We start from the raw sequence: 27,675 nt of genomic DNA, 5'->3' as shown, positions 1-27,675 counted from the left end.
GTGTCAATATTTTTTAGTACACCAGATCCGGATTTCGACAATAAATGTCTCTTCAGTGATGTTAGGGATCGAAACGGTATTTGGAAGGCCATATAAAAAGTACCCTCATTTTTAGAAAAAAGTATCCTCATTTTTAGATCCAGACTCTTGGATTTAAAGAGTCAATATAGGATGAACGGATCATATAAACCGGAGGGAAAATATGATACAAGCCCAATATATATACCCCATCTCCTTACTTCTATACAAGTACAAACAGAACAACAATACTTAATTACAATTCCATAGATATTTCAAAATAACAACTTCATAAATCTATGTTTACGCTATTGTTAAATATGGTCTTGTCCAATGCATAGAACACTTAATGTACTATAGCATTGGTATTTCCATTTGCAAATTAGGAAACCTTCTGCTGTTTTTTTACGGGGGGGGGGGGGGGTTAATAGTAGAAAAAACAAAGGATTTGTGATATTCATGAATGGTACAAAATCAGTACATGCACAACAAAATACAAAAAAACCCAAAGGAATAGCATATATTTTTATTCTACACCTATACCGTCTGATCACAGTATACTTATATATACGATTATATCAATTACAAATCTTAGAACGAAAAAGAGATTATTTTTGTAAGGGATTCTTAATTACGACATGTATATCGAATGACGAAAGCTTTTTGTTTCATGTACTCAAAGGCAAATTTAGGGGGGGGGGCAAGGAGCAAGCCACTCATACCTATGCGCATATTAGTTGATCCTGGAAATCTTACTTCTTTTTAATAAAAAAAAAAAAAAACCAAAAATTAGATGTATATAAAAAAAAAAGACATAAAAAAATGATTTGAACTTTACAAAGAGCAAGTGTCATCAATTTGCATTTGCACGTCGCATAGCGTGGCGTAGTCACCGTAGATGAACATTCAAAACTTTTTACCTGAAAGTTCTGAAGAATTTATCTATACTGGGTCTGTTTGATTAGAAGCTGTGTGAAAACAAATTCTTGTAAGAAATTTGTATTTATTTTTTGAAAAAGATATTATCCACATTAATTTTTAATTAGTTCAAATAAAAAAGCAATACACAGTTGTTTATAAAATGAAGATTCTCATATTGTGAAACCTATTAATAATCACTTGTAATTTGCATTATGATTCTAAACAGTATTCTATATTACTTCAACGATATTTTTATTCTTCGTCAAAGAAAGTTAATTGATAATCTATAATAGATAAGAAGTGTGCTGACCTACAATAATAAAAGAAAAAGACTAACGGAATTGGGTATACATTCATAACACAAAATCATTACATGCACATCAAACGTAATTAAGGAAAGAAGTTTATATCATGAGTGTAGGCATTCATGTTTCTGTCGTACTGCCAGGAAATTTGCTCCTGAAAATAAAAAAAATAAATAAAAATTGATTAAATGTGTCATTGATCTTAAACACAGGTCTACATACATTTTGTAAATGTGCGTATAGTACTAGTATTATGAAAATAGACAATATTCCAACAGCGCATTTTTGGAAAGATTAGAACTTGTTCTAAATTTTTACTAAGGCACCGGCCCCCCTAACAACACGACAGGTTAGACACTGACAATAAATGTATCCGCACTTAATATAGTTCCATATGGTTCTCATGTATGTGCACATATGATACACATATAAACGGAAAGATGGGTATATTATTGGAGCAGTTCACTTCAGAATAATATATGTTATTAAGGTGTGTTCATGTGCAGACTTTTTAAATTAGTTTGGTTAAGTAATTGAGTATTGATACAATAATAGTATGATTGACAACTGTCATAATCACTAAACAATCAGAGACAAGGTGGACCTTTAATTGCAATGCCAACCCTCCTAAGCGGTCAATCAAATTGGCCACATTTCCTCATCAACCTAAGTCTTACCATGCAAGTATTATATTGACAATATAATACTTCCATGGTCTTACATAATTAAAGAGACTCTGTAATATCTCAATAAACAAATAACTGGCCTCATAATTGAATACACAAATGTTTATAATAGATGTTTAATATATAAGGATGATATATTTATTGCCTATTACTTTTGATCTATATTACTTAAAATGTTTTGTAAATTATATTTGAAAGATAAATGATTAATTAAGAATTAACAAGATCTTTTAAAAAAGAAATGAAATATGAATATATAAACCTCTGTCTCAAATTACAAAATGCCCTAAAACTCAATTTTTAGAATATTTTTGTTAATACTCTAAAGTTCTTAGCTGTTGTTCTAGTTTTCATGTCTTACAAGGATAATTGATAACATTAACTAAAAGAATTTTTGATTTGCAATTTGTTTACCCATATTATTTAATTTGAGCTCATTTTATCCTCATACTGGAAAAGCGTGTTTCCTTCCAAAGATCTGCTGTTAACGCCATTTTCAGCAATAGTGTTTTATTAATGTTCATTTTCCCCACCATACCTCAATATGAAATAGTTCAAACTAATCTTCTAGTCTTTCCATCCTTTGATTAAAGACAAGTGCAACAAAAGCCGTAGGATATTTATCGGAACAGAGTGTCACCGTCAAATACCAAACGTTCGGTTACATAACAATGTTGCCTTTTGACAATTGGAAGATGTAGTATGATTGCCCACATGAGACATCTTTCCAAAATAAACCTAGTTACGACATGCATATAAGACGTAGCTATACCGGTGTGTGCAAGATATATTATCATCTAAAAGCACCTGATATCACCCATAGTTTTTGACGGAGTTCTTGTTGCTCAGTCGTAAGGTTCTATGCATGTTGTGTTTTGTGTACTGTTGGTCTTTATTGTTTTAGCCATGGCGTTGTCACTTTATTTCAGACTTATGATAAAAAAAAAATTGAGAATGAAAATGGGGTATGGAGAATTTGTCAAAGAAACAACAACTCGACCAAATAGAATGAAACAGATTAAATAATAAGTTACTATACATATACAGACATGTCGGAAAGTGAAACGTGAGGTCATACGTTCATATTATAAATGTACTAAAGATATTATATAAATTACTTACTGTTGACCATACTTATTAACATCACACCATTTCTCAAATGCCACACTGGCTTTCTGCATGTTCTCCGTGTCTGGTTTTTTATAATACAATCTTATGATGTACTCAGCAAAAACTCTAGGAAACATTAGAGATACCTAACAAATTAAAAAAGTAATGTGAGGGAAACATGTGAAAACCATAAAAAGATATCTCCGTCCCGCAAATTCGGTTATCCTCCCTTTAGTATGCAAATCTCACAAAGTTCCAATGAAAGAAACAACTGATAACACAAACACAATTCTAGATTTACATACCAAATAACAGTTGTCCAGTTATAAAAGCTAGCGTTGAAAGGTTGATGCAAAAGTAATTTGTAATTAAATTTACTTAAATGTAGTAAGACAAGCCTTGTTGGAACATGATCGATATTGTAATAAAAAGAAAAACACGATGCTGATGCCCATGAAATAACTGTTCACTAAAGTCCAAATGAAACAGAAACATACAAAACAATTACATTGTAACTAAAAATTTATATGCTTTTCAAAAACAAACATGATGTTCAAAATCTCTCAGCCGAAGACAGTCAAAAATGATTTTAGCTGTTTTGGTGTCCTTTTTTTGCTCTTCAACTCCTAATTAATTCAATTAGTTTTGCATTTTTCTGTGTATTTTTTATTTTTAGGTTTCCGCGTTCCTGATGATATAAATAGCGCATCGGACGCAACACATATTTAAAGTATTTGAGTAGCATTGCATAAAAATACACAACCTCCATTTTTCTAAATCGGGTAGGAGTCAAACAAATAACTTGGATTTACAAATTTCATAATCGATTTTACAGACTGTCAGTTATAAATATTACTTATTACATTTTTTTTTAATTAGATAATATAATTTAAACAAAAAAAAAAATAAGTAAAAAACACACCTGTAAATGTTCATGTTTATAAAAACTACAACTCCTCGTTACAAAAAATAGTTAACTTAACGGAAATCGCGAAATTCTGCTATTTGCCTCTTACTACTTTGTTTGAGACATATTATATGCGATTTAAGACATGTAAATTGTACAAAGCTCATGTTTCCAATATCGGGTCTACGGAAGTATCAAAATCTCTGAATGGCAAAACAGCACTTACATTTTCCATATTTAAACACTTTGCAGTGTTTTGGTCATTCTTTGTATAAAAACGAACGTTTTCCATTGGGTTTTTCGTTTTGCTTCCGTAGTCCAGCAATACTACCTGCAAAATAACATGCTAGTAGGATTTATTATATATTACATCATATCTGTCAAGTCAACAAACCCAATACCTCAACATTGAAATGAAACAGTCGTATTCTTTAAATCTTTAAATATGTCTTTTTCATTATTGTAACTGATAACAATGTGTCATTCGTCCTGCAACATTAAGCAAAGCCCATACCGCATAACCAGCTATAAAAGACACCGAAATGAAAAATCAAAAACAATTAAAATGAGAACACGAAAGGTCTAATAAATGTACAAAAAATGAACGATTGTCAGATATGTAACATAGCAACAAATGACAGTCACTGAATTACAGGCTCCCGATATGGGACAAAAACGAGATCACAACCCTAATCTAACCTGGGACAGTGGTGTAACAGTACAACATAAGTACAAACAATAAACATAAGTTGAAAAGGCTCAACTTTTAACCCGCAAATACTGACAGCTAGTTCAAAGCCAGTAACAACTTATAAAAGAAATCATGCATCTAAAACTAAATAAATTTCGTCTCTTGTGGACAGTTGTCTCATTGGCAATCATACCACATCTTCTTATCTATATGTCCAAGGGATTTCATATTAAATTCTTAGACAAAAATCTAAATAGTCTGCCTTGCTTTTAACACTAAATAGCAGAGTAAATAGTATTACTTATAGTGACGCGTTATTGTTTCAAATGTTTTAAGTTCAAATACGCACATCGACATACAGGTCTTTTTTCTCCAGCTCTGATTTACTAATAACGTATGTAATTATTTCGGCTTTTAAAGCTTCGACGAATTTTTTGACCTGCAAAAAAATAAATGTGTATGAATAGAAATATATACTTTTTAAAATGATCTGCATTTTGATTTTGAAAAATAGATGAGTTACGAATGTTTACTGTGAGTCAATATTACACATGTTACACGACTTAGAAAACACAAAATATACACTTCACTACTTCGCTGCAATTTAAAATTGAGTGTATGATGTCACGTCTATATCAAAGTAAATAAGTTGCCGAAAAAAATTAAGTTGGGAAGATATGTTGTTCTGGTGAATGTGGTTGCAGTAAGAAAATAACCACGGGAGATACCCTACTTTGGAGTGAAAGTCAAATTACACTTAACTTATTGATATGAGCGTCACTGATGAGTCTTATGTAGACGAAACGCGCGTTTGGCGTACTAAATTATAATCCTGGTACCTTTGATAACTATTGAAGACTTCGAAACAATAATCGACTTTCATCTAAAGTATTAGAATGCCAATATATATTTTCACACCTTTTTATGTGATTTTTTTATACGTAAATTCAGAAATTATTATGTGCATTTATTATAATTGTGATTTTGTCATTTTTGCGATATTGAGAAAAAATCCTGTTTAATTCATAAGGAAAATTTCAAAACTGCTAGTAGGAATTATTGCGGTTATAACCTTGTCGCATTTTTTTTTGCAATAACAAACAATTTATTTGAGGTCTGGAGCTGTCAAGTCAGTAATTGTTAGTAGTCCTTTTTAAATGTGTTTATCATTGTAATTTTTCTTAGTTTCTATTGTTACCTACTTTGACTTATTTCAAATAGAGTTTTACTGTGCGCATTGATGTGTGTTTTTATATATTCTACTTTTGGTAAAGGTATAGGGGAGAATTGAGATTTCACAAAATAATTTAAAGACCCCCCTCGGTCTTTTGCCCCTGTCTCGAGGCAGGGCCTGTGTATTTTGTTCGTCTTATATGTGTTTCCTTTAACTTTAGTTTATATATTTTAGAGTTTGGTGTGACGTTCATGTCAATGTTCTAGTACACAGAAATTTGTTTAGGAGTCAGCTGAGGCCCACATTCACGTGCGAAATTTTTTCGTTTTGGTGATGAACCATTGGCGGCTTTGGGCTGGTTTTTTTTAAAATTTTGTCGGGTCGTTGTTTTTTTTTATCACATTCCCCATTTCCATTCTCAAAAATCAGATTAAGCAAAATAAATCATATATATGCATGATTTGGAGATAAAATCCAACTGATTTCAAGTCTACAGACGTACTCGCAGGGGGTAAGTTTAAAAAATATCATGTATTGACAACAAATGGACGTTTTTAACGACCTTGACTGGCTATACAGCCCTTGTACGGTCGGTTCATGTATTGAAGATATACCCATCAATAAACAACCTTGGGCATATCATCATGTATTGAACATATGCCCAAGGTTGTTTATTGATGATAGAAAATGAATTCAGTGGAAAAAAGAAAATCTCTACTATACAGTTGCGATCAATCTAGAATGTAACCTGATGAAATGAAGTGAAATCATAATTATAGATATGAGTGTACGTGAAACATATAGTTTAACAACTGATGAAAATTATTCAAGGGTACCAGAATTATAATTCATTACGCCAGACACGCGTTTCGTCTTCATAAGACTCATCAGTAACGTTCAGATCAAATAGTTATAAAGCCAAGCAAGTACAAAGTTGAAGAGCATTGAGCACCGTCAATTCATAAACATTGTGCCAAATGAAGCTAAGGTATTCTATTCCTGGGATGAGACAATCCTTACTTTTTCGAAAAATCCAAAGTTTTGTAACAGGAAATTTATAAAAATTACCATATACTAGTAATTGATATTCATGTCAACACCGGAGTGCGGACTACAATGCTGGTGATACCCTCGGGGCGTGGAGGGATAACGATATATTGATTAATCAAAATCAGTTCTTTCTTTGGCTTTGTACATATACTCTCTGAAGACAAAATATCCACCAACGATTACACGATTGAAGGTTTTAAAATCACTTGTAGGTTGTTTTGATTAAGTACTTTTAAATCAAAGTTGTTGGGCATTTAGTTTCCACCTTTTTTACTATGAAAAACCTTGTTTACACTGATTCGTGGTATCAAGTTAGTTGACCGAGTTTCTTTTCCGCGTGAATGTAGTGTCTTATAAAATATAATCTTAAGTCTTATTCATACCTCTTTGTTCTCCTTCTTTGGAGTTTCCTTGGGAGTTGTATCTCCAACGCATCTGTATAAATTTCGATTCAGAATTCTTTCTAGTAAAGCTCTAGCCTCCGTAAGTTTGGGATCAACTGACATGAGAATTACGTAAAAGATACTATCGGTTAATTTGGTGTATCCCTCTGGATTATCGATACATTGTGATAATTTCAGACGCTTCCTGTAATAGTTTCGTAAAAATAAATATTGCATGATTTGAAATGCGTGATGAGACGGACTGATTATTCAATATTCTTTTTTTTATCATATTAAGTACACAATACAGCAATTTTGTATATCTAAAACAGGTTCTTTTTTTTCAGCCTGTCTCACCTATACTGTATCGCATACCCTGTATCGCATCGCATAGCTAAACCTGTATGGCATACCTGGCGTGACGGCAAAAATCGAATGACGTCAACGTCCAGTTTCTGTATTTGCTGTCATTACCATAATTAAATTAACGGTACCAATTTTTGCACCAGATGCACATTTCGACAAAACATGTCTCTTCAGTGATGCTCGTGGCCAAAATATTTGAAATCCAAAGCTTATATAAAAGATGAAGAGCTATTATCCAAAGGTCCAAAAGTATAGCCAATCCATGAAAAGAATCAGAGCTTTGCATGAGGGAGATACATTTTTTAATTTATAGTAATTTCTATCATTTTGTAACAGCAAATTTTAATAACACAAAAAAATCCGTTTTTTCATGCCAGTACCGAACTGGCTACTGGGCTGGTAATACCCTCGGGGACTAATAGTCCACCAGCAGAGGCATCGATCCAGTGGTAGTAATTAAATTAACGGTACCAAGTTTCTTGCACCAGATGCGCATTTCGACAATACATGTCTCTTCAGTGATGCTCGTGGCCAAAATATTTGAAATCCAAAGCTTATATAAAAGATGAAGAGCTATTATCCAAAAGGTCCAAAAAGTATAGCCAAATCCATGAAAGGAACCAGAGCTTTGCATAAATATGTCCTATAATTTCAACTAAAGTCGATATTTAAAAAAAAAAATTACTCAGTAATTTTACGAGCGATCTTCATAAAATAGATACAACAAGATTGTCTTTCAAAGTTTTATTGGACATACTACTAGTGTTAGAGGTTTGTTTCATTATCTTATGTGTGGAACACAAATGCACATTTTTTCAATTTTAATTTGGTTAGAATCATTTACATGGCAAACCTTGCGAGAAATATTTGTCTTGGTGTTCACCTTGACGTTATCAGAAAATTAAAATGATTATGAATAATATAATCGCCATATAAACAATAAAACTTTAAACATTATTTTCTACATCTTATGATATTTATTTGATACCAATCAGTCTTGTTCATGATGTTGTTACATGGTAATAACTTTTATTTATTTTCGTTGAAATGAAAGCCTCGGACAGTATTGTTAGTGAATGCATTTAAATGCATGGTCTTAAAAGTATATTGAAGATGTATTAAGGTTATAGGAGACATTACAATATAGATAGATATTAAGCAAATAAGGAGTTTATGAGGAAAAAAAACGATCAACTGATAAAATACAGGAAAATCATAATGTTCTTTTTCGCTTATATTTTCGGACAATTTATTAAAAAAAAACCCAGATATCCCATAATCTTGTTCTGTTAAAATGTATGATAAACAGAATAATACATGTCAAAATCCGTAACGCATGCTGTATCATCACTCGACCATTATCAGCACTCGGGACCTTCGACCCTCGGAACTGATACTGGTTTCTTGTGATGATACAACATGCAATACGGATTATTCTATATATTATTAATAAAAGCTTTTCAAGCTAGACTCAAAACACGTCATCATGAGTTGATAACAATACAACGAATAAAAGAAGTTAATACTATATTATTTTACTATTGATGGTGTTTTACTTGATATCGTGTCTGGTACTTGAACATTAAACAGTCATGCATATTTGCAGAATTAAACGATACACTGAGTTTTAGTTTGATAAGTTACAATCTGTTAGGGGTATGTTAAAAGGCTAATTTTAGTATTATTTGTGTAACCGTTAAACAGTAATATTTTCTTAGCATCTGAATGAACTCTATAGAACTGTCGCAATTAAGTAGTGCTATGTATCTATGGTCGTAAAGTCGCCACTGAAGAACACTTAAAGGTTCTGGTAATTCTAACATGTTTAACATTCAAAGGTAAAGACAGAGTTAAAGTATTTTCTGGTCAGTTTTAAGGTTGTTGCTCGATGTGAAAAGTTGGCTACATGTTTACAATATATAAATATTGTATATGAACTTGATATTGTCTTTTTCAGTCACATTGAGGTGTAACAGGGTAACGATTACAATGTAGAAGCTGGACAGGGTAAACATATTCTAAGTTAAGTAGGGCATTACTCTAAGAAAAACTCAGTGGACTAGAATATTCAACCTAAATGTCCTTGTGCTTAATTATATTGGGATCTAACAATTTACTGACTCATTAAAGGTTTTAATTATCTCGAGTTCCAATGACAGAAAAGATGCTACACAGGGCTTAACTTCTAAGATCAAAGAGGTATATATGTAGTAAAACTATAAACTGAAGATTCCTTCCCACCGCAAGTTAAAGTTGTATTTAAGAATCATCAATCTAGAATGTATTTGTATAACTTATGCAAATAATGATATCACAAGTTTCATGCATATAGGATATAACATGCAGGAGAAGTTGTGATTACTATACGAAAGGAGTAGTTGAATGATTTTTCCATTGAGACAAATATCCACCTTAAATCAAGTGAAGTGGGTATATTTTTATATATGCAACCGTCCAGTCCTGATACTATAGTTAAGATTGAATGGACATAACTAACACAAAATCAATGAACAAACACATTATTTGTTTGGCTCAGACACTAATGCAATAATCCTGGTACTTTTGATAACTAATAACGTTTTAAACATGCTAAAAATCTGCGTCGCAACCTTCAAGCTTTTGAATATCGTATGAATAGATAAATATATACCACAATAGTGGTGAAGCTGGATCATTGCTGCTAGGAAGAGGAACATTTCTTATCTCAAAATTGAAATCGTCTACTTAGTTATAAATTTAGATACGAAGATATGAGAATACCAGAATGTCAACCAGAAAAGGTACACATGCCGACAACTTGATGGACAATTCTATCTCTAAATTCAATATATAAGAAAATCAGTTGTTCGATTAGTCAATTGCGTTTTGTTCAAATATATTTTTTCATTCTTTTGGTCTTTTGGAAAAAATGTTTTTGCTGTATTGAGACCCTCCACAACGAAATTTGTTACATGCACAGGTATGAAAATTGCGGTTTTTATCAAACGCAATCATAGGTTTTAACGTTGTTTTCAAGTTAGAGTTTATATTTATTTCGTTTGGGCTTGTATTATATTTTCCCTCCGGTTTATATAATCCGTTCATCCGAATTCGACTCTTTAAATTTCTTGAGTCTATCCTAAATTGCGGTAAGTTATATGGCCTTCCAAATACATTTCGATCCCTAATATCACTGAAGAGACATTAATTGTCGAAATCCGGATATTGTGTATGGTGTGTGGTTTACTAACGCAAGCACAGGTTTGAACGTTGTTGGCATTGAATAATAGTGTTTCATGAACGACGGATATGTTACAATTGTCGTAACTACAATCACAGCCTGTTTTCTGAGAATGGTACCGACCTTGTGAGACGTATCCCCTTATATGTATTTTTATAGACAACAAGACGGGTGACACATAAGGTGTTAGATTTGCTGTCTCTTCCGACGCACATGAAATCACCAAAAGTTTTTTGGGATTTGTGTTGCTCAGTCTTTAGTTTTCTATGTTCTGTTTTGATGTACTATTGTGTGTCTTTTATTTGGTCTTTTGACTTTTTTGCCATGGCGTTGTTAGTTTTTAAGTTCTGAATAAAACACACTACAGCTGGTTTTTATCATATATCTTTTTGATATACTCATCTGAATTTTTTTATCATGTTGTACTTACATTTTTTTCACTGGAACAATTTCTGTCTGTTCAGTAGATATTAATGCATCCACGATCCTGAAAAATTATGTGAATCGATCCGTTGAAAAAATAAGACGAACACATTATTGTTTTGGCTCAGACACTAATGCCGTGTTAAACATGTTTAAAATCTGCGTCGCAACCTACAAGCTTTTGAATATCGTATGAATTGATAAATATATACCACAATAGTGGTGACGCTGAATTATTGCTGCTATTGTTGGGGTTTGTGTTGCTCAGTCTTTAGTTTTCTATATTCTTTTTTTTTATATACTGTTGTGTGTCTTTTATTTGGCCTTTTGTCTTTTTTTTTTTTTAGTTTGAAAGCTTTTTTGGAAGCTTTCGCCTATCTCTTAAAATAAAAAAGTTAAGTTCTGAATAAAACACAAAGAGAATATTTGAACAAAAACTAAGTTTGGTTACAAAATATGAGGTATTTGCTGCTACAGTTGGTTTTTATCATATAAAAATTATCTTTTTGATATACTCATCTGAAAAACTATTTAATGAAACAGTTGTACTTACTTGTCTTCCACTGGAACAATTTCTGTCTGTTCAGCAGATATTAATGCATCCACGATCCTGAAAAATTATGTGAATCGATCCGTTGAAAAATTTATATTTTTCATTGAAAGCATGTCACGTTTTCAGCTTTTTAACTAGATCAAATTAACATTCTGTTATTTGGTTTATAAAAATACATGCATTGCAAGAAGTACGGTGTAGATTCTACTATAAGAAAAATGTTCCGCCTTTTCTGTTAGTAGGATGCATAAAAGAATGTAAACGAGGAAAATAAGATGTCATAAATTTCGTGTGTCTGATGCAAATTTCAACTCATTGTAACTCTTTCCTATGCGATTGCATAAAATGGGTATCTTGAAGGACGGATGGATTTTTGATCTGCAAAGGCGTAAAACATGGCTGATTTTAAATGAATAGCTATTTGTTGGAAGGCGTGAATGAAACTGTTCTATTTAGAATAAGGAAAAACAAACAAGTATTATTCTCGTTTAGGTGTCATACATGTAGCTTTGTCATAACATTTACTATATGTCCATCGTTAGTCAACTTTCGTCAGTCATCCGTCGCCTGTCTTCCGTCCGTCGAAGGCAATCGCCCGACATCTGTCGAATGCCATCCGCCGTTACCAAACTTTATAAATCTGATATTGTCAAAATAAATTATCAGCACAATATATTAATTTTCCATCAATAATGTTTTGGATTTATTGCCCCTGAAATGTTCATATTGTAATTGTTTTGGTATATCTTTGCAATTGATTCAAACGTTATAGTTAAGTTGAAAGTGTAAATTGCAATGATGTCCTGCATGAAAACTGTTCCTGACATATGCACTTGGTTTCGAGATTTTTGCCCCAAAATCATTTTTAAGCAGTTGGTTTGAGTAATTGACCTGACAAATATATTTTCAAATTTTTTGCATTTTAAAGCTGTTATTTTGAAGTCTTTATTTCTGTAAGATCAAGGGTAGAATTTTAACAGTAAGAGCCATCAGTATGTCTACATCGACCTTACTCAACTGTTTTTCAGGTTTTTCCATTACAGTGCTAAATTTTAGTGTGTGGGTTTTTTTTGCAGTTTTGGCTGTTATCTGTTATATTATTGAGGCTAAGTAAGACTTGAAAATGACCACAATTATCAACAGCACGAAGACTATTATAGTATATGCATACTAAGTTTCAAGTAAGCAAATTTGCGATTTTCAAATAGGTGATTGTCTCAATTCATATCAACTGTCAAGTTGTTACTTGCTTGACGACTACATACTACATATACATATATCATGTATATTAGGCAAGATTTGAATAAATTGAAATACGACATGAATAGTCATAATCAAGTGTCTTTATAGCGCGCATTACATAAATTACGTAATGTTTTGGTTACCAAAGCATATAAACATTTTAAAGAGGTATTCACAGCGATGATTTTAAAGCTTTAATGAGCACTCACCGCGATCTTTAGATTTAAAATAAATTTACCCTATTACTTACATAGCTTCAACAGCATTGCAAACTCTGTGCTTGTAAGCCCTTCTATGAAGAACTGACCGGAGTTGAAACATTCCGTACAAGGTTTCAGCTTCCTATAATATAATATTTGATTTGAGTTTTTGGGTTTTAACGCCACTTGTAAGCACCGCATTTAGGTTATTTCGTGGTGACCTGATTTTATTGGTGGAGGAAGACGGAATACCCTGAGAAAACCACCGACCTTCAATAGGAAAACTGACAATCCTATTCAATTAAGATTAGAGTCAGTCGAGTGCACCCGCACGAGCGGGGTTCGAACTCACAACATCAGTGTTGACTGGTTATTGATTACAGTAGCAACTGCAAAGACCACTCGGCCACTGAGGCCCCTTTAATATAATATAAATGTATAATCATATCAAAGGTGAGAACACAATAGGATTGATAATTATTTCATTATCAATAACTAAACAACATTTCAATGGTACTTTTGCAAAAATATCAATAACTTTGCATTTTCATTTACGTTTTCTCTGTTTGATCATATCAACAGAAAGTGAAAAGGTACAGAATAAACAAATGGAACGATCACAACTCATCAGTCGAAAAGAGAACGTCAAATGCATGACATTGTGTGCTTTGGATGGAGAAATGTAAATTGATACATTTTGTATGAGCCATTGAGTCATAAAGCAGTAATTACCTTAAAGTTCACAATGGTCATAATTGATAATTTAGAACTGGCAAATCCTCTAATTAATTTGACATATATGTTGATAAGACGTACCTTATCTCTTGAACAGATTTGAAAATCTGAATTTGAAGATCCGTTATCAACCTTTATAACACGTGCAAACTTCATGTATCTGTTGTGATCAAAGGTGTTTTTTATTCCCAATCCATGACAGTCTCTCGCAAAGTAATCCCATTTGTCTACATCAATTCCATTCCTATTGTTTGCAACAATCTACAATTTATCAACAAGTCATGTCATAATAAAAAAACAACTTTTTAAAGCATTTTCTTATCGTATCTGATTGGCATGTGAACACTTAGAAATAAAGTTTTGAATATAACAAACTTTTCGAACAATTTCATAGTTATGAAATCGTCAGATATGAGATTGATTGATAGATTGTTGTTTTTTTAACACCACTTTAAACGCTATTGGTTATTTCATAGTGGTAATTTTTTACTGGATGAGGAAGTAGGAGTTCCAAGCTGAATCAACTGATCTTCCAGCAAAATGACAATTATCCTTGTCAATTTAAAATGGAGTCGAACTCACCTGACAAATGCAGAGCGTGAACTCAAAGAATCAGTATTAAACAAATAGTTTAACAGTACTTATAGACCATTTTATCATCGATTACCCTTACAGAAAACAAATCATGTATTACTTAAATTGTCAAATTTACCCATGTATAAAAATATGTCAAAGTTATATGATTAAAGACTTTGACACCACAAATTAAAAACAAATATGCATATATGTTTTCTTAGAACAAAATGGATATTTTTCATTATAAAACATATTTACATATACAATTTGCTGAAGAAAATTCTTTTATTTGTATACATTTAGAAGTTTCTTTTTTAATTGCTTGCTCACAGGTAGCAATACTCCGACATAATTTCCGTATGCATGTGACCTTAGCGTGAAAATCAGTAAACTACGGCTTCAAAACACGACAATTAATGAGCTGCCATATTTTCACATCATAACAGACAGAGAGAAAACAAATGATGATTATACGATATGTTTAGGTGAAAAATGATAAAATCATGCACAGAAGAATAAGTTTAAATTATAAAGCATTGCATTGGTTCAAGTATCGGACAAACATTATTTTTTTACCACTCACTTGTTCCATATGACTTAAAGATTATACTTTAATTTGATACCACGGAAGATAAACTAATGTCATGGTTCCTGTCGTAGTACATAGGCAACAAACAAGCAAAATATGTCCGAGACAGAATAAATCTTTTTTTTTCTTTTGCATTTGATTTCGGTTTAAAAGAATTAACTATATAAGCTTATTACCTTAATTCATCTCAGTGGGAAAAAAAATCAAATACTCTGTGAGTTACAAAGAAAAGGCTTTTTTCTCGTCAAGAATTAAGGCAAATTTTGTTTTGACAGATGAGGGCGTTATAAATTTTCAGACTGGACTTTGATCAATTTTTGTTTGTTTTTTAAGAATTAAACAATGAAAAGTTTCGCTGATACCAGTTTACGAGGATGAACGACAGATATCAACACTAGACAATTTTTTAGATAGGTTCGAAGGTCCCGATGAGAAACCATAATTTCGAAAGGTTGTACCAAATACGGATGTAGAAAACTAAGTGTTTCGAATATTCAACATGATTATTTATGAAACAATGTTTAAAAATTGAGAATTGAAAAGGGGAATGTATCAAAGAGACAACAACCCGACCATAGCAAAAACAACAGCAGAAGGTCACCAACAGGTCTTCAATGTAACGAGAAATTCCCGCACCCAGAGGCGTCCCTCAGCTGCCCCCTAAATAAATATATACTAAGACAGTGATAATGAACGGCATACTTATTTCCAAATTGTACACAAGAAACTAAAATTAAAATAATACAAGACTAACAAAGACCAGAGGCTCCTGACTTGGGACAGGCCCAAAAATGCGGCGGGGTTAAACATGTTTACGAGACCTCAACCCTCCCCCTATAACTCTAGCCAATATAGAAAAGTAAACGCATAACAATACGTACATTTAAAATTCAATTCAAGAGAAGTCCGAGTCTGATGTCAGAAGATGTAACCAAAGAAAATAAACAAAATGACAATTATACATAAATGACAACAGACTACTAGCAGTTTACTGACATGCCAGCTCCAGACTTCAATTAAACTGATTGAAAGATTATGATTTCATCATATAAATATCAGGCACAATCCTTCCCGTTATATATATAACTCGCCAGAATATACATATAAAAGTTATCTGCGGACATTTTTTCGATTGAAATCAGACGTTTCAGAAAATAAGAGATAATTAGAACAAGTAGGAATGCTAATATTCAAATACCTCATACAAAAATCTTTTCTCTTGCCCTCTCCCCGTGTATTGGTATTCCTAAAAATATTAAAAGGATGCCTTTACTATTATGATAAAACAAATTATATAAGTGAATAAGTAGTTCAATTATTACTTTATCTTTTCAGTCGAACAAAAACTGGCAATGGAATGTTAAAATTGATATCTTCTTTTTTTACTATTTCATACCTATTTTTTTAATATTAGATAATATGTGAAGGTTTGAAATCCATTCAATTTCATTTTGGATACAATACTAAATGCATTATTACATCAGTCTTCGGAAATGAATCTTTGTTCATTCATATATTATGCTGTTTGAGTGACTTTGTTTTATACACACCGATACGTTCACCATATGTTTGATGTTTTACGTTTAAAGCTTTAGGACGATAGTTATATGGACTCTATTGGGAAGGCGCAAAGTTTTCATTGATATTCCGTGTAAATATTATTTAACAACTAATTATAATGTTGATATTTTAAACATTGATGTATTTTGACATCTCTTGGTAGTGTAAAGCTAACCAGAATTTAAAAAAAACACATTTGATAAAACACTTGCAACGCATCAATTGCCTATTTGAATAATATAACATGTATGCATGTAACAAAAAATTGACAGGATCCAATATCTATTATACATGCCAATCAATTGAGACATTTTTTTGCAGCCTGCGACTTCTGTCACAGGAAGCTCGATAAGTGTTCATGATACGTGGTGGCAGCGACAGAGGAGTCAGCGATACATACTTTCTTTAAAGCTTTATATTTCAGAAGGTAGAATACCATAATCCTTCGTACTTTGTTCATATATGCCTTATGTTATGAAGTTTTCGACTTTCATATGTCCATTGTCCTTGACTTTATTTTTATAGTTCAGTGTCTACTTGAAAAAAGTTAAGTTGATAGCAATATTTGTTATGCGCGTACTATTGTCTTCATTACCGTGAGTCCCTTTTCATTTGAATTCGAGATCATTTCATGGATTAAGTTTTTGGTCAAGTCATAATGGGATATCTATATTTTTGTTTATGAAATTATTGTAAGGTGTACATGTCCAACTGGCAGTGGTAAGCTGTCCTAGACCTCAATTCATTGTTTAATGGTTACAGTTAATATTTTGAGTTTGGGTTTTAATTTATAAGCGGTATGTTTTCTTGTCTGTGCGTCTGTCCGTCTGTTCGTTCGTCCGTCGGTCCGTTCGTCCGTCTGACCCATCAGGTTAAAGTTTTGATTCAAGTTTTTGGTCGAGGTAGTTTTTGATGAAGTCAACTTGAAATTTAGTAAAACATGTTCCCTATGATATGATTTTTCTAATTGTAATTCCAGATGAGAGATTTTATCCAATTTTTACGGTTCACTAAACATAGAAAATGATAGTGCAGATTTCAAATGAATCAGTGCACTTGGGATACATTTTTGTTCAAATACTGTGTCCAATAGGTCTACCATATTTGGTTTATGGAATGATTGCAAGGTGTACATGCCCAACTGACAGGTGTCATCTGATATTGATCTCATATACGTTTTTTTTTTATAATTGGCTTACATTTTCATAAAGTGTATTTGTTTTCTCAGTAACATTATATTATTGCGAAATCATATTATAAACTCGAATGATATATATATATATATATATCATCGGTGATGTTAAGGGTCCTGATGTGTTATCCCTGTTTATATTTCCATTAAAACTTTGGTGACATATTTATTGAATTAATTAATAAATTGTTCTTTAATGGAAAGCTTACCGTATAACGTGGCTTTTATTTGTCATCCTATGAGGATAAGTGTTACTTCTGGATTACTTTTCCCCCGTTAAATGAGATGTAAATGCTATTAAAAATTGTTTTTAATCTTTATAGTTTCTTTTTTTTTTTTTCATTGTCTAATTAATATTCCTAAGTTTCAACTTGTTTTTAAAAAGAAGGTCGGTTGCTCTGACTTATAAAAAGATCATGACTTATTTTCAAATCTTAACGATTTTTTTGTAACGGTTTATTTTTCTTAAAGTATACACATCATTTTATTCTGATTCGCTTTTCTTCGGAATATATACGAACATAACATAACATGATGTCCGTCAATTATTATTCTAAAATACCTTGATTTCATTATCTGTTGGATATTTATTTGGAATACTTACTTATAGATATTGAACCGTAAAACAAATGTTCAGCAAATTACAAAATCGTATAGGGATGTATGCAGTATTTATGATATCGACAAAATAAAGAATCTACAAATTCATACATTGATAGCCACAGCAATCAATGAATAAGCTGTATTAGGTACATGTATATAAAATTGTCTTACATCATTTGTATCTTTTTTGGGCCCTAGAATCTGTTCCCGGATGAAGTCCTGATCGTTCTTGTCTAACTCATATTTTGTGAATTCCTCCTGTAGGTTATTGTCTTTTATCAGAAAATTAAACATCATTTCAGACGCATCTTCGTGCTGTAAATAGGCAAACATAATCAAAGAAAGACTGTTCATGTTAACGTTTGCAGTATAATAGTGTAATCATTTGACAGATCAATAAAAGTTATTTGGTGATATTTTTTTTTGATGGCACTGCATCCTTGTTCTCTTTCATTTCTTGATTTAATACACTGTCGTTTTGAAAATTGTAGTACATTGTTTTTCTAAGATTCGAAACATATAACTTGTTTATATTGGTGTATGTGGGTAACTTTATTGGCAAGTAAAGGCAACAGTAGCATACTGCTGATGAAAACTCATAAATCCATGGACAAAAAACAAAATCGGGATAACAAACTAAAACTGAGGGAAACGCATTAAATATAAGAGAAAAATGTTCTACACACAGAAACGGAATGTGAATTCACTCAAAAATAAGAGAAAACAAAAGACACAACGGAAACACAACGTTAAAATGTAACACACACAGACACGAACTATAATATAACAATGGCCATATTCCTGACATGGTACAGGACATTTTTAAAGGAAAAATGGTGGGTTGAACCTGGTTTTGTGGCATGCCAAACCTCCCTCTTTTATGGCCAAGTGGAATATAACATTAAAATGACAACAAACCACTACAGGATTACAATATGAATAAAATGGAGAACAGGCAACAAGTTAAACATTTTGATACGCCAGAAGTGCATTTTGTCCACACAAGACTTACTAGTGACGCCCAGATACAAAATTTTGTAAGCCGAAACAAAGTTGAACAGCATCGAGGACCAAAAGTTCAAAAAAGTTGTGCCAATAACGGCCAGGGTTTCTTGTTCGGTACCAAAATATCCCTATTATTTAGAATAATTTACACTTTTGCAAACAGTAAATTTTATAAAATGACTATACTAAAGATATACATAATAAAACTGAAGTATTAACTAATTACAGGAAACAACGAAATACATTACATAATCCGACAAAATGCAACACAAAAACTAGACACATCCAAATAAGTTAAAACATCAACGTCAAGTGACGTCATATTTAAAATTGTAAAAATGACAAACAAATGACGTCACATTTGAACTTGTAAAACAGATCATCAAAAAATGATAAATTACGTCACATTTGAATGAATGAGATAGAATTAGGATTGATTTAAGATTATATTTGAACTAAATACTGATTTTACATTTAATAAACCCCCAAAAAATGGTAAAGATGATTTCATAATATTATTTTTTCCTTCAAGCTATTGGTCTTTTGGTAATGAAGCAGAAAATTCTAAGTGATATGTACCCTGCAATTAGGTGTTGTTTTGTTTAGAGTCTTCCGATTTCTTGTACTTCTTTTTCATATTTTCATGTCAACAAAAATATTTCCGATATCGGATATATGTAAAATTTATATTCATTTTAATGTATATTTGAAATAAGACTGTTCCATATTGAAAACCTCTGTCTGAACCATATTTCTTTATGCACAATAAACAATGTTTAGAATTTTAACCTATTCTCACCAATGAAACCCATGTAACAAGTTGATAAACAGTACGGTAATACGCATCGGATATTATACTACATAACACAGTATGACATGCTGAAGTTTTAAACACAGTTTTTAGCCCCTGTAGCAAATGGGACAAACATTTTTCTCTTCTTTTGAAGACTACCTAAAGCTTAAGATGCTTGTACAGTTATTAATATACTATGATTTGAATTTTAAATATGTATGGTATTTGTGGAACGCTATAAAAGACGCTGTTTATTGAAAATAAACAAGATCCATAGGGCATAAGTAACTGTTCACGAGATTTAGCGTTCAATATCCCGTTCTATTAGGTCTTCAAGAGTTCGATAAAGAACTGTGTGTTGATAAGCAATAGACATGTAACTCACATTTTTGAATAGTTCAAACTATATTACTAGAGGCAACTCATTCAAATTTTAGACAACAAAAATACAAGAACCTTGCATAAAGCAACACGACGGGTACCACTTGTGGTGCAGCATCTGCTAACCATTCATACGGAGGACCTGAGACCACCTCAATTTTTCATTGAGGTACGTTTTGCTCAGTATATTTTTCTATGTTGCTTTGTGTGTTCTAATAATTGTATGTTTATTTTTCCTTTTTAGCCATGGTGTTGTCGGTTTATTTTCAACAAAATTTAATGGATGGTCCTCTGGTATATTTTGCCTTTCTTTTTCAAACTTATTCAATGAAGATCAGTAATTAAAACATTTTTGGATGTAATACAATTGATTGGTTTTTGTTTGGTTTACGCCACCTGAACACCAAACGACATATCGCAGAGAACTTGCATGTTAACCCGAAATTCAATCAATTTTTAAAATGAACAAATATCAGTGACCAGAGGTTTATTTTTTTGTTAATCAAATTATTGATAAAAGCTTTCGAAAAAATATAATCTTGAATGATACGTAACCGTATTTGTTTTATTTCTTAGGTTTATTTTCTCCTGTATGGAATTTGTTTTAAATATTTCTTAAAAAGGTAACCTGCTTAAACAAAACAATAACTCTTATTTAATTACGTGATGATCATTTCAATATGCTAGTAAGTATATTTGTGAAAACAAGCGAGTCGAGAAAAATGAAATTGACCTTAAAACGGTATTTGAAAACAAAACTGTTCTCCTTGTGACATTTGAAACATTTCACCATCAGTTTATTGCTTTCTTACATGTTTTCTATCCTTTTAACAATCATTTCGTAAACGAATATATAAATGTATAAATAATATTTTTAACTTTGAAATATCAGGCTGTCTGTTATAATTTTTCGTTTATTTGTTTTTGGCCCGTTAATTAGGTCATTGATTTTCTAGATTGGGCTGTGTTACATTTTTTTTAGTTAAGGTCGGAAAGTCTCTTTAGTTTCTTGAATGAACTCCATTTTCGTCTTTGCTGGTGATTCATATCACATGCAGTTGATCCATATTTTTTATTTTTTCAAATGTTTCAGATTTTATGTTAAAAAAGATTAAAATGGCTGGAATGATATCAAGCAATCGACCCTTAGTGTGTAGTTAGTCTTGTCATATGTGTTGTTTTTTTCCTTTTTGTTTTTCACATTTGATGTTTGGACGCGACTATGTATTCCATGTTAAAGGACATTTTCCTATACAAAAAATATATACCTTCCAAGTGGGTCCTTTTTTTACTTCAGGTATAAATTTAGCATCAAACAAATGTGAAAATGGTCCATGGCCTAAAGTGTAAAATGAAATTAAGAATTAATTTCAATTAAATTATTACAAATATTTTGTTTTGCCTGTTACTGCCCCAACCTTTGAAAGCCGTATTATGGTAATATAAAACATTACAAAAAATGTTTTAATTTAATTATCCGTATTTAGATGGTGACGTTACTTATCCATTTTTAGATGGTGACGTTCACTTGTCACTATCTTACAGTGTTTATATATCTCAAATTGTACGATTCGCTCGTGTATGTAACAATGTTTTAGATTTTAACGAGAGAAATTTATGTATTACTGAAAAATTATTACACCAGGGTTTTCGATATCACAAACTAGTCAAAACATTTACTAAATTTTATCATCGGTATAAAGACATCATTCGTAAATATAGCTCAACATGTTGACTTCTTATACGTTCAGGTATTTCACATCCAATTTTTTATGGAAATATTCTTTATAAAGCACAAAGGTGTCAGTATTCACCTCAGAAACTTACAAAACCTTTGAATAGACTTATTAAGAAGGGATATAATTACGATACTGTTGTCAAGTCATTAAAGATTGCATATTTTGGCGTTAATATTGAGTCACTGATAAGGTATTTGCGTCGGAACTAAACACATTTATTCTAAAAACAGTTGTTGGCATGACACGGGTTATGTTCTTCTCATATATGTCATGATGGTATGATACTAAACCCCTAACGGGAAAGATTGTGCCTGATGTTCATATTATGAAATCATAATCTTTCAGTCAGTTTAATTGAAGTCTGGAGCTGGCATGTCAGTTCACTGCTAGTAGTCTGTTGTTATTTATATATTATTGTAATTTTGTTTATTTTCTTTGGTTACATCTTCTGACATCAGACTCGGACTTCTCTTGAACTGAATTTTAATGTGCGTATTGTTATGCGTTTACTTTTCTACATTGGTTAGAGGTATAGGGGAGGGTTGAGATCTCACAAACATGTTTAACCCCGCCGCATTTTTGCGCCTGTCCCAAGTCAGGAGCCTCTGGCCTTTTGTATTCTTGTATTATTAATTTTAGTTTCTTGTGTACAATTTGGAAATTAGTATGGCGTTCATCATGACTGAACTAGTATATATTTGTTTAGGGGCCAGCTGAAGGACGCCTCCGGGTGCGGGAATTTCTCGCTACATTGAAGACCTGTTGGTGACCTTTTGCTGTTGTTTTTTTATTTGGTCGGGTTGTTGTCTCTTTGATACATTCCCCATTTCCATTCTCAATTGTATTTAATTTAAGTTTAAGTATTTAGGTGAACAACACACGTGTTATATGATACCTGGTGTCATATAGCTGTCAATGATACACTATTTAAGTTGCTGTCCGCATCATCTAACCTATAACGTCTATAATCCTGCTTCTAAGCATTTGTTGTTCATTCAAAGAATATTATGTATAAGAAGTAGTTCAATTTTTTCCGGTTCTTCATATCGATAATTAGAATTTTAAATTTAAAATAACAATGTTAAAAAGCAATATACTATCTTACCTAGATCATGACAAAGACCAGCTATTTCTACACACAGTACATCTTTATCTGATATATCTAATTCTGGTTGTCGCCGCTGTAATATTCGCGCTAGCTGACCAGCTAAATGACATACTCTACAAAAGCATTCTCAGTTTCAAAATTTAAAACATCTATAATTTCCAATGTGACACATATCAGACAAAGACGAAATAATGAATGTCAATCATTAGCAAAACTAATAAATTACTATATTATTATAAAGGACAGAAGAATATTTATTATATGTTAAGGTAAGTATCCAATAAAACTCAAGTTATTTCTTTGTTCTACTAATTTATATTCTTTGCTTGATTGTTTCGATAAACAGGTTTGATTTAGAGTGAAGCTATTTGTACGAAAACAGCTTTTATAAACAGTCCGTTACTTTGGATAATTGTCTGTTTATTTTAAATGCTTCAAAACAGATAACATAAGAGAATTTTTAAATCCTTGTTTATGACATGAACTAAAACTACAGTCTGTTCGCTATCTTAAGCTTTTTAATCAAATGGCGAGACAATACAATAACCCATGACATTGTTTAATTGAGTTAAAGATTTAACAAATGAGTAACATATCGTTTCACTCACCCAACACAATGTTCGAATCTGTTGTTTGAAGCTCCAGGATACACAAAATAGCAGGCTCCTATCTGTTTTAAATCTCTAAGTCTTTGAAACTGTGGTGTATCTATGATTTTAACACATAGCGGGTGGACCTCTATATGACCATGAATTGGATCGTGAAATATCTTAATAAAAGGAAAGGTGCATTATGTATATGACATAATTCTATGCGCGTCTGAGAGGATAACAACTTATCTATGTTATCGTAGAATTACTTTCAACAGACACATATCTAGGAAAAGGTACAACTTACGTAAAGTACATAGATGTTTTTGCTATGAACATCACGTTTCTAGTTCAATTGTATGTTTACATTGTCTAATGTATGAAATTGACCCAACATAATTGTAAGATGTTGACAAATGTCCCAAATTATACGGCAAATGGTTCAATATTCAAGTTTATTCTATATAAAGATTTACAAATATCGAGAAATTGTAAAAGAGATGATCATCAATAGCATATATCTTCTCATGTTAATCATTGAATTAAATTTAAATACTTGCAAGTAAAAACCAGTATCTTCATCGTAATTCCATAAATCTGGCATGTAGCAGAATATTTAAAAAGAAAACTAATTATACCAAAGACATTTAAGAGATTCCCTACTGCTTAAAGATACATATGGAGGAATTGTAATGTACTCCTTCTCAATTTACCATGTTCTTGTTTCGGCTCTTCAGTAAAAAACGATATGTAATGAATATAGTACAAACTGCATTATAGCTTTCTGTTTCAGGATAAATGAATAGTGTGTATGATTGGGGGTGAATGTCGAGGAAACTACAAGAATATGGATATATTTAGTTTAGTTTGATGTCCATTACCACTGAACTAGTATACAATTTGTTTCAGGTGCGGGAATTTCTTGCTGCATTGAAGACTCATTGGTGGCCTTCGGCTGTTATCTGCTGTTTGGTCGGGTTGTTGTCTCTTTGACACATTCCCCATTTTCATTCTCAATTTCATACAAGAGATTTTGACATAAACCAGTTAAAATCTATCTTTGATTTTTAACACACACATAACACATTGTTTTATTAGATGTTGAAAAGAACTTAAGACGGCTATGTGATATGCCGAGATATCACAGAAGGCGAAAAGGTGATATGAATAAGCTTTTATAATTATAAAAGGAATCGAACATATATCTTATGAGAGATTGGACAAATACCCCCTGAAAATTAGCGAAAACTGGATCAATGGATCCGGAATTACCTACCAGTTGAAGCCATTTTTGTAAAAAAACGGTGTAATATTTTAAAATTGATATAGACCGTGATAGGGAGTCCGTAATGTATCAACTCAATAATTGACGAAGACAGAAATAGTAAATTGTGTGAAATATTGCACTAAACCATACAAATTGACGTGTGTATCAGTTTTAAATGTGTCCTAAAATAAGGTGGGCTTGAAAGGAGGGAATATTTCTTACAGGTAAGTGTACATGTGTAAAGTCGAACAAAATGGCAACTGAAGAACCTACACTAGATGTTTTGAAAGTATTAATACACATAGAACACCAAATCGTAAATAGAGCGATATGAAGCTTTAAAATTAAGTTGTATAGAAACCTGTCGATTGTAAAGGACTGTACATGTATTCGGTCTTTTTTATTTTTATATGGTTGTGTTGTTATCTATGTTATGTATATCCTACTATCCATGTATGCTTAGTGAAAAATCAAGATATAAATTTTTCAGTGTTTAAATCAGAAATTCACTATATATTTTTTGCACACTTTGCGAATGATGAAACATGTACTTTTTTGTTGACTTAATTGCTTTTCCGTTAACGTTTGCCTTGCCTTGTACTGTAACGGCGCAGTGACTGCCATAATAAACTGCAGTATTCTGAATATATCACCAACTTCCCTACAAGATATTAGATAAGAATCAGAAACAAACCTAATAATGAATTTAAGATTTTTTGCTTATACCATCTGGAAAGTTAATAACGTAATTGATCATGTTCACTCTTTCGGTCAGTTTTAAGACTTTTCGAAGGTAGTAAATTCTGTTATTTGGAGAAAATTTGCTAGCAGACAATTCAGTATGGTGTTAATTTGTAATGTAACTTCCTATTACTGAATAGACTAATTAAAACAGATCGTAATTGACTCAAAAGAAAATTGTCTGAACAGTACTTTCTGCAGGTTGTTAGTACTACAGCATGAAAATGATTTACATATGTATAGTTCAGAACTATTAAGATCAAAATGATCGTTTCAGACCAAAGCAATCAATAGATCATAAAAAACATGTAAATAGACTAATTTCCTGAATTCAAAAAGTATAATTATTCAGTACTTCATAATTGAGTATGCATTCATGTGACAGACACACAGTTCATAATTATATCAAGATGTTTTGGGGTACTGTTATTTGTTACATGTCGGAATGTACTATTATATTATTGTTATGTATTTCTCTGTCTTGGGTGTTTTTACGTTTACTTGTACAGTATTCCCGTCATGCAATGTTGTCATAAAGCACGAGGTTTTGATTAGCCATGAAACCAGGTTCAACCCATTATTAATTTTAAATGTCCTGAACCAAGTTAGGAATATGAAAATAGTTATTATATAGTTCGTTTCTATGTATGTTGCATTTTCATATTGTTGCACTTCAGTGTTCCGTTGTAATCATTTTATAATTGTGTTTTCCTCGGTTATAGTTTGTAACCTGGATTTGTTTTCCGCAATCAATTTATGACTTTTGAACAGCGGTAAGCTACTGTTGTCTTTATATGTCCGTCCGGTCGATAGCTTGTCCGTCCCTTCACTTGAATATCACATTTTCCTTTCACTTTTAAACCCAAACACTTGACATAATTTTAGCGCTTTTTTCAGCATATGCATTCAGATTGTGATGAAAAATAGACCTTTAAATATTTATCAGTAGACATCAAGGATTGGTTGACTGCTATTAAGTATCTGTTTCCAATATGTCGGCATATAAGGGCCAACTGAATAATTGTGACTTCCGAATAAGACTAATCTTCATTTTGTCTCCTTATGAGTGCCGCATGTTGAACGATTTATTTCTGCTTACCATTCAAAAGAAACCTGCCGTGTTCAAATTGGGTTAATATTGCTCTTTCTTTTTTTGTGTGTCGTGATTGTATACTGTGTTTCATCAGTGGTTTTACCTTTTTTTCATTGCGGTATAAGCTTGGTTAATTTCGATTATTGAGTTTCAGTGTCCCTTCTGGAATCTTAAGCCGATGATTTGCCAATTTATTTTGAAATGATTGCCACTATTGACAAAACATTCTGTAAAAAGATTGTCTTTTGATTATAAAGGTAAATGATCCAGGTGTAAATCAAAAGGTTTGTGCAGAGGATTAGAAGCTGTTTCCCACAAAATAGGCAAGTGAATTATAACTGGTCGGTACCACCACCAAATTTAATATCTAGGATCATTTGATAATTATGTACATTTAGTACTGACAGTATACTTGTTGGTGTGTTTTTGAAATAGGCATTAATACTAAAAACAC

General features: G+C 31.9%; 1 protein-coding gene across 1 annotated transcript; it reads right to left on the bottom strand.

The window, feature by feature from the left end:
- Nucleotides 1-1,364: 1,364 nt before the first annotated feature.
- On the bottom strand, nucleotides 1,365-26,044 carry LOC134722815 (deoxynucleoside triphosphate triphosphohydrolase SAMHD1-like). Its single transcript, XM_063586441.1, has 14 exons — nucleotides 25,982-26,044; nucleotides 24,139-24,299; nucleotides 23,528-23,643; nucleotides 21,952-22,022; nucleotides 18,676-18,819; nucleotides 16,348-16,395; nucleotides 14,066-14,245; nucleotides 13,300-13,391; nucleotides 11,808-11,864; nucleotides 7,246-7,450; nucleotides 4,988-5,077; nucleotides 4,174-4,278; nucleotides 3,053-3,186; nucleotides 1,365-1,398 (listed from the first exon to the last, which is right to left on the bottom strand). The coding sequence occupies exons 1-14, from the start codon at nucleotides 26,009-26,011 to the stop codon at nucleotides 1,365-1,367; spliced, it is 1,467 nt and encodes a 488-aa protein (XP_063442511.1). The 5' UTR covers nucleotides 26,012-26,044.
- Between the last annotated feature and the right edge of the window lie 1,631 nt (nucleotides 26,045-27,675).

Source organism: Mytilus trossulus, chromosome 6 (assembly GCF_036588685.1).
Source record: "Mytilus trossulus isolate FHL-02 chromosome 6, PNRI_Mtr1.1.1.hap1, whole genome shotgun sequence".
NCBI classification, from domain to species: Eukaryota; Metazoa; Mollusca; class Bivalvia; order Mytilida; family Mytilidae; genus Mytilus; species Mytilus trossulus.
This window is presented reverse-complemented; position numbering and strand designations above follow the sequence as displayed.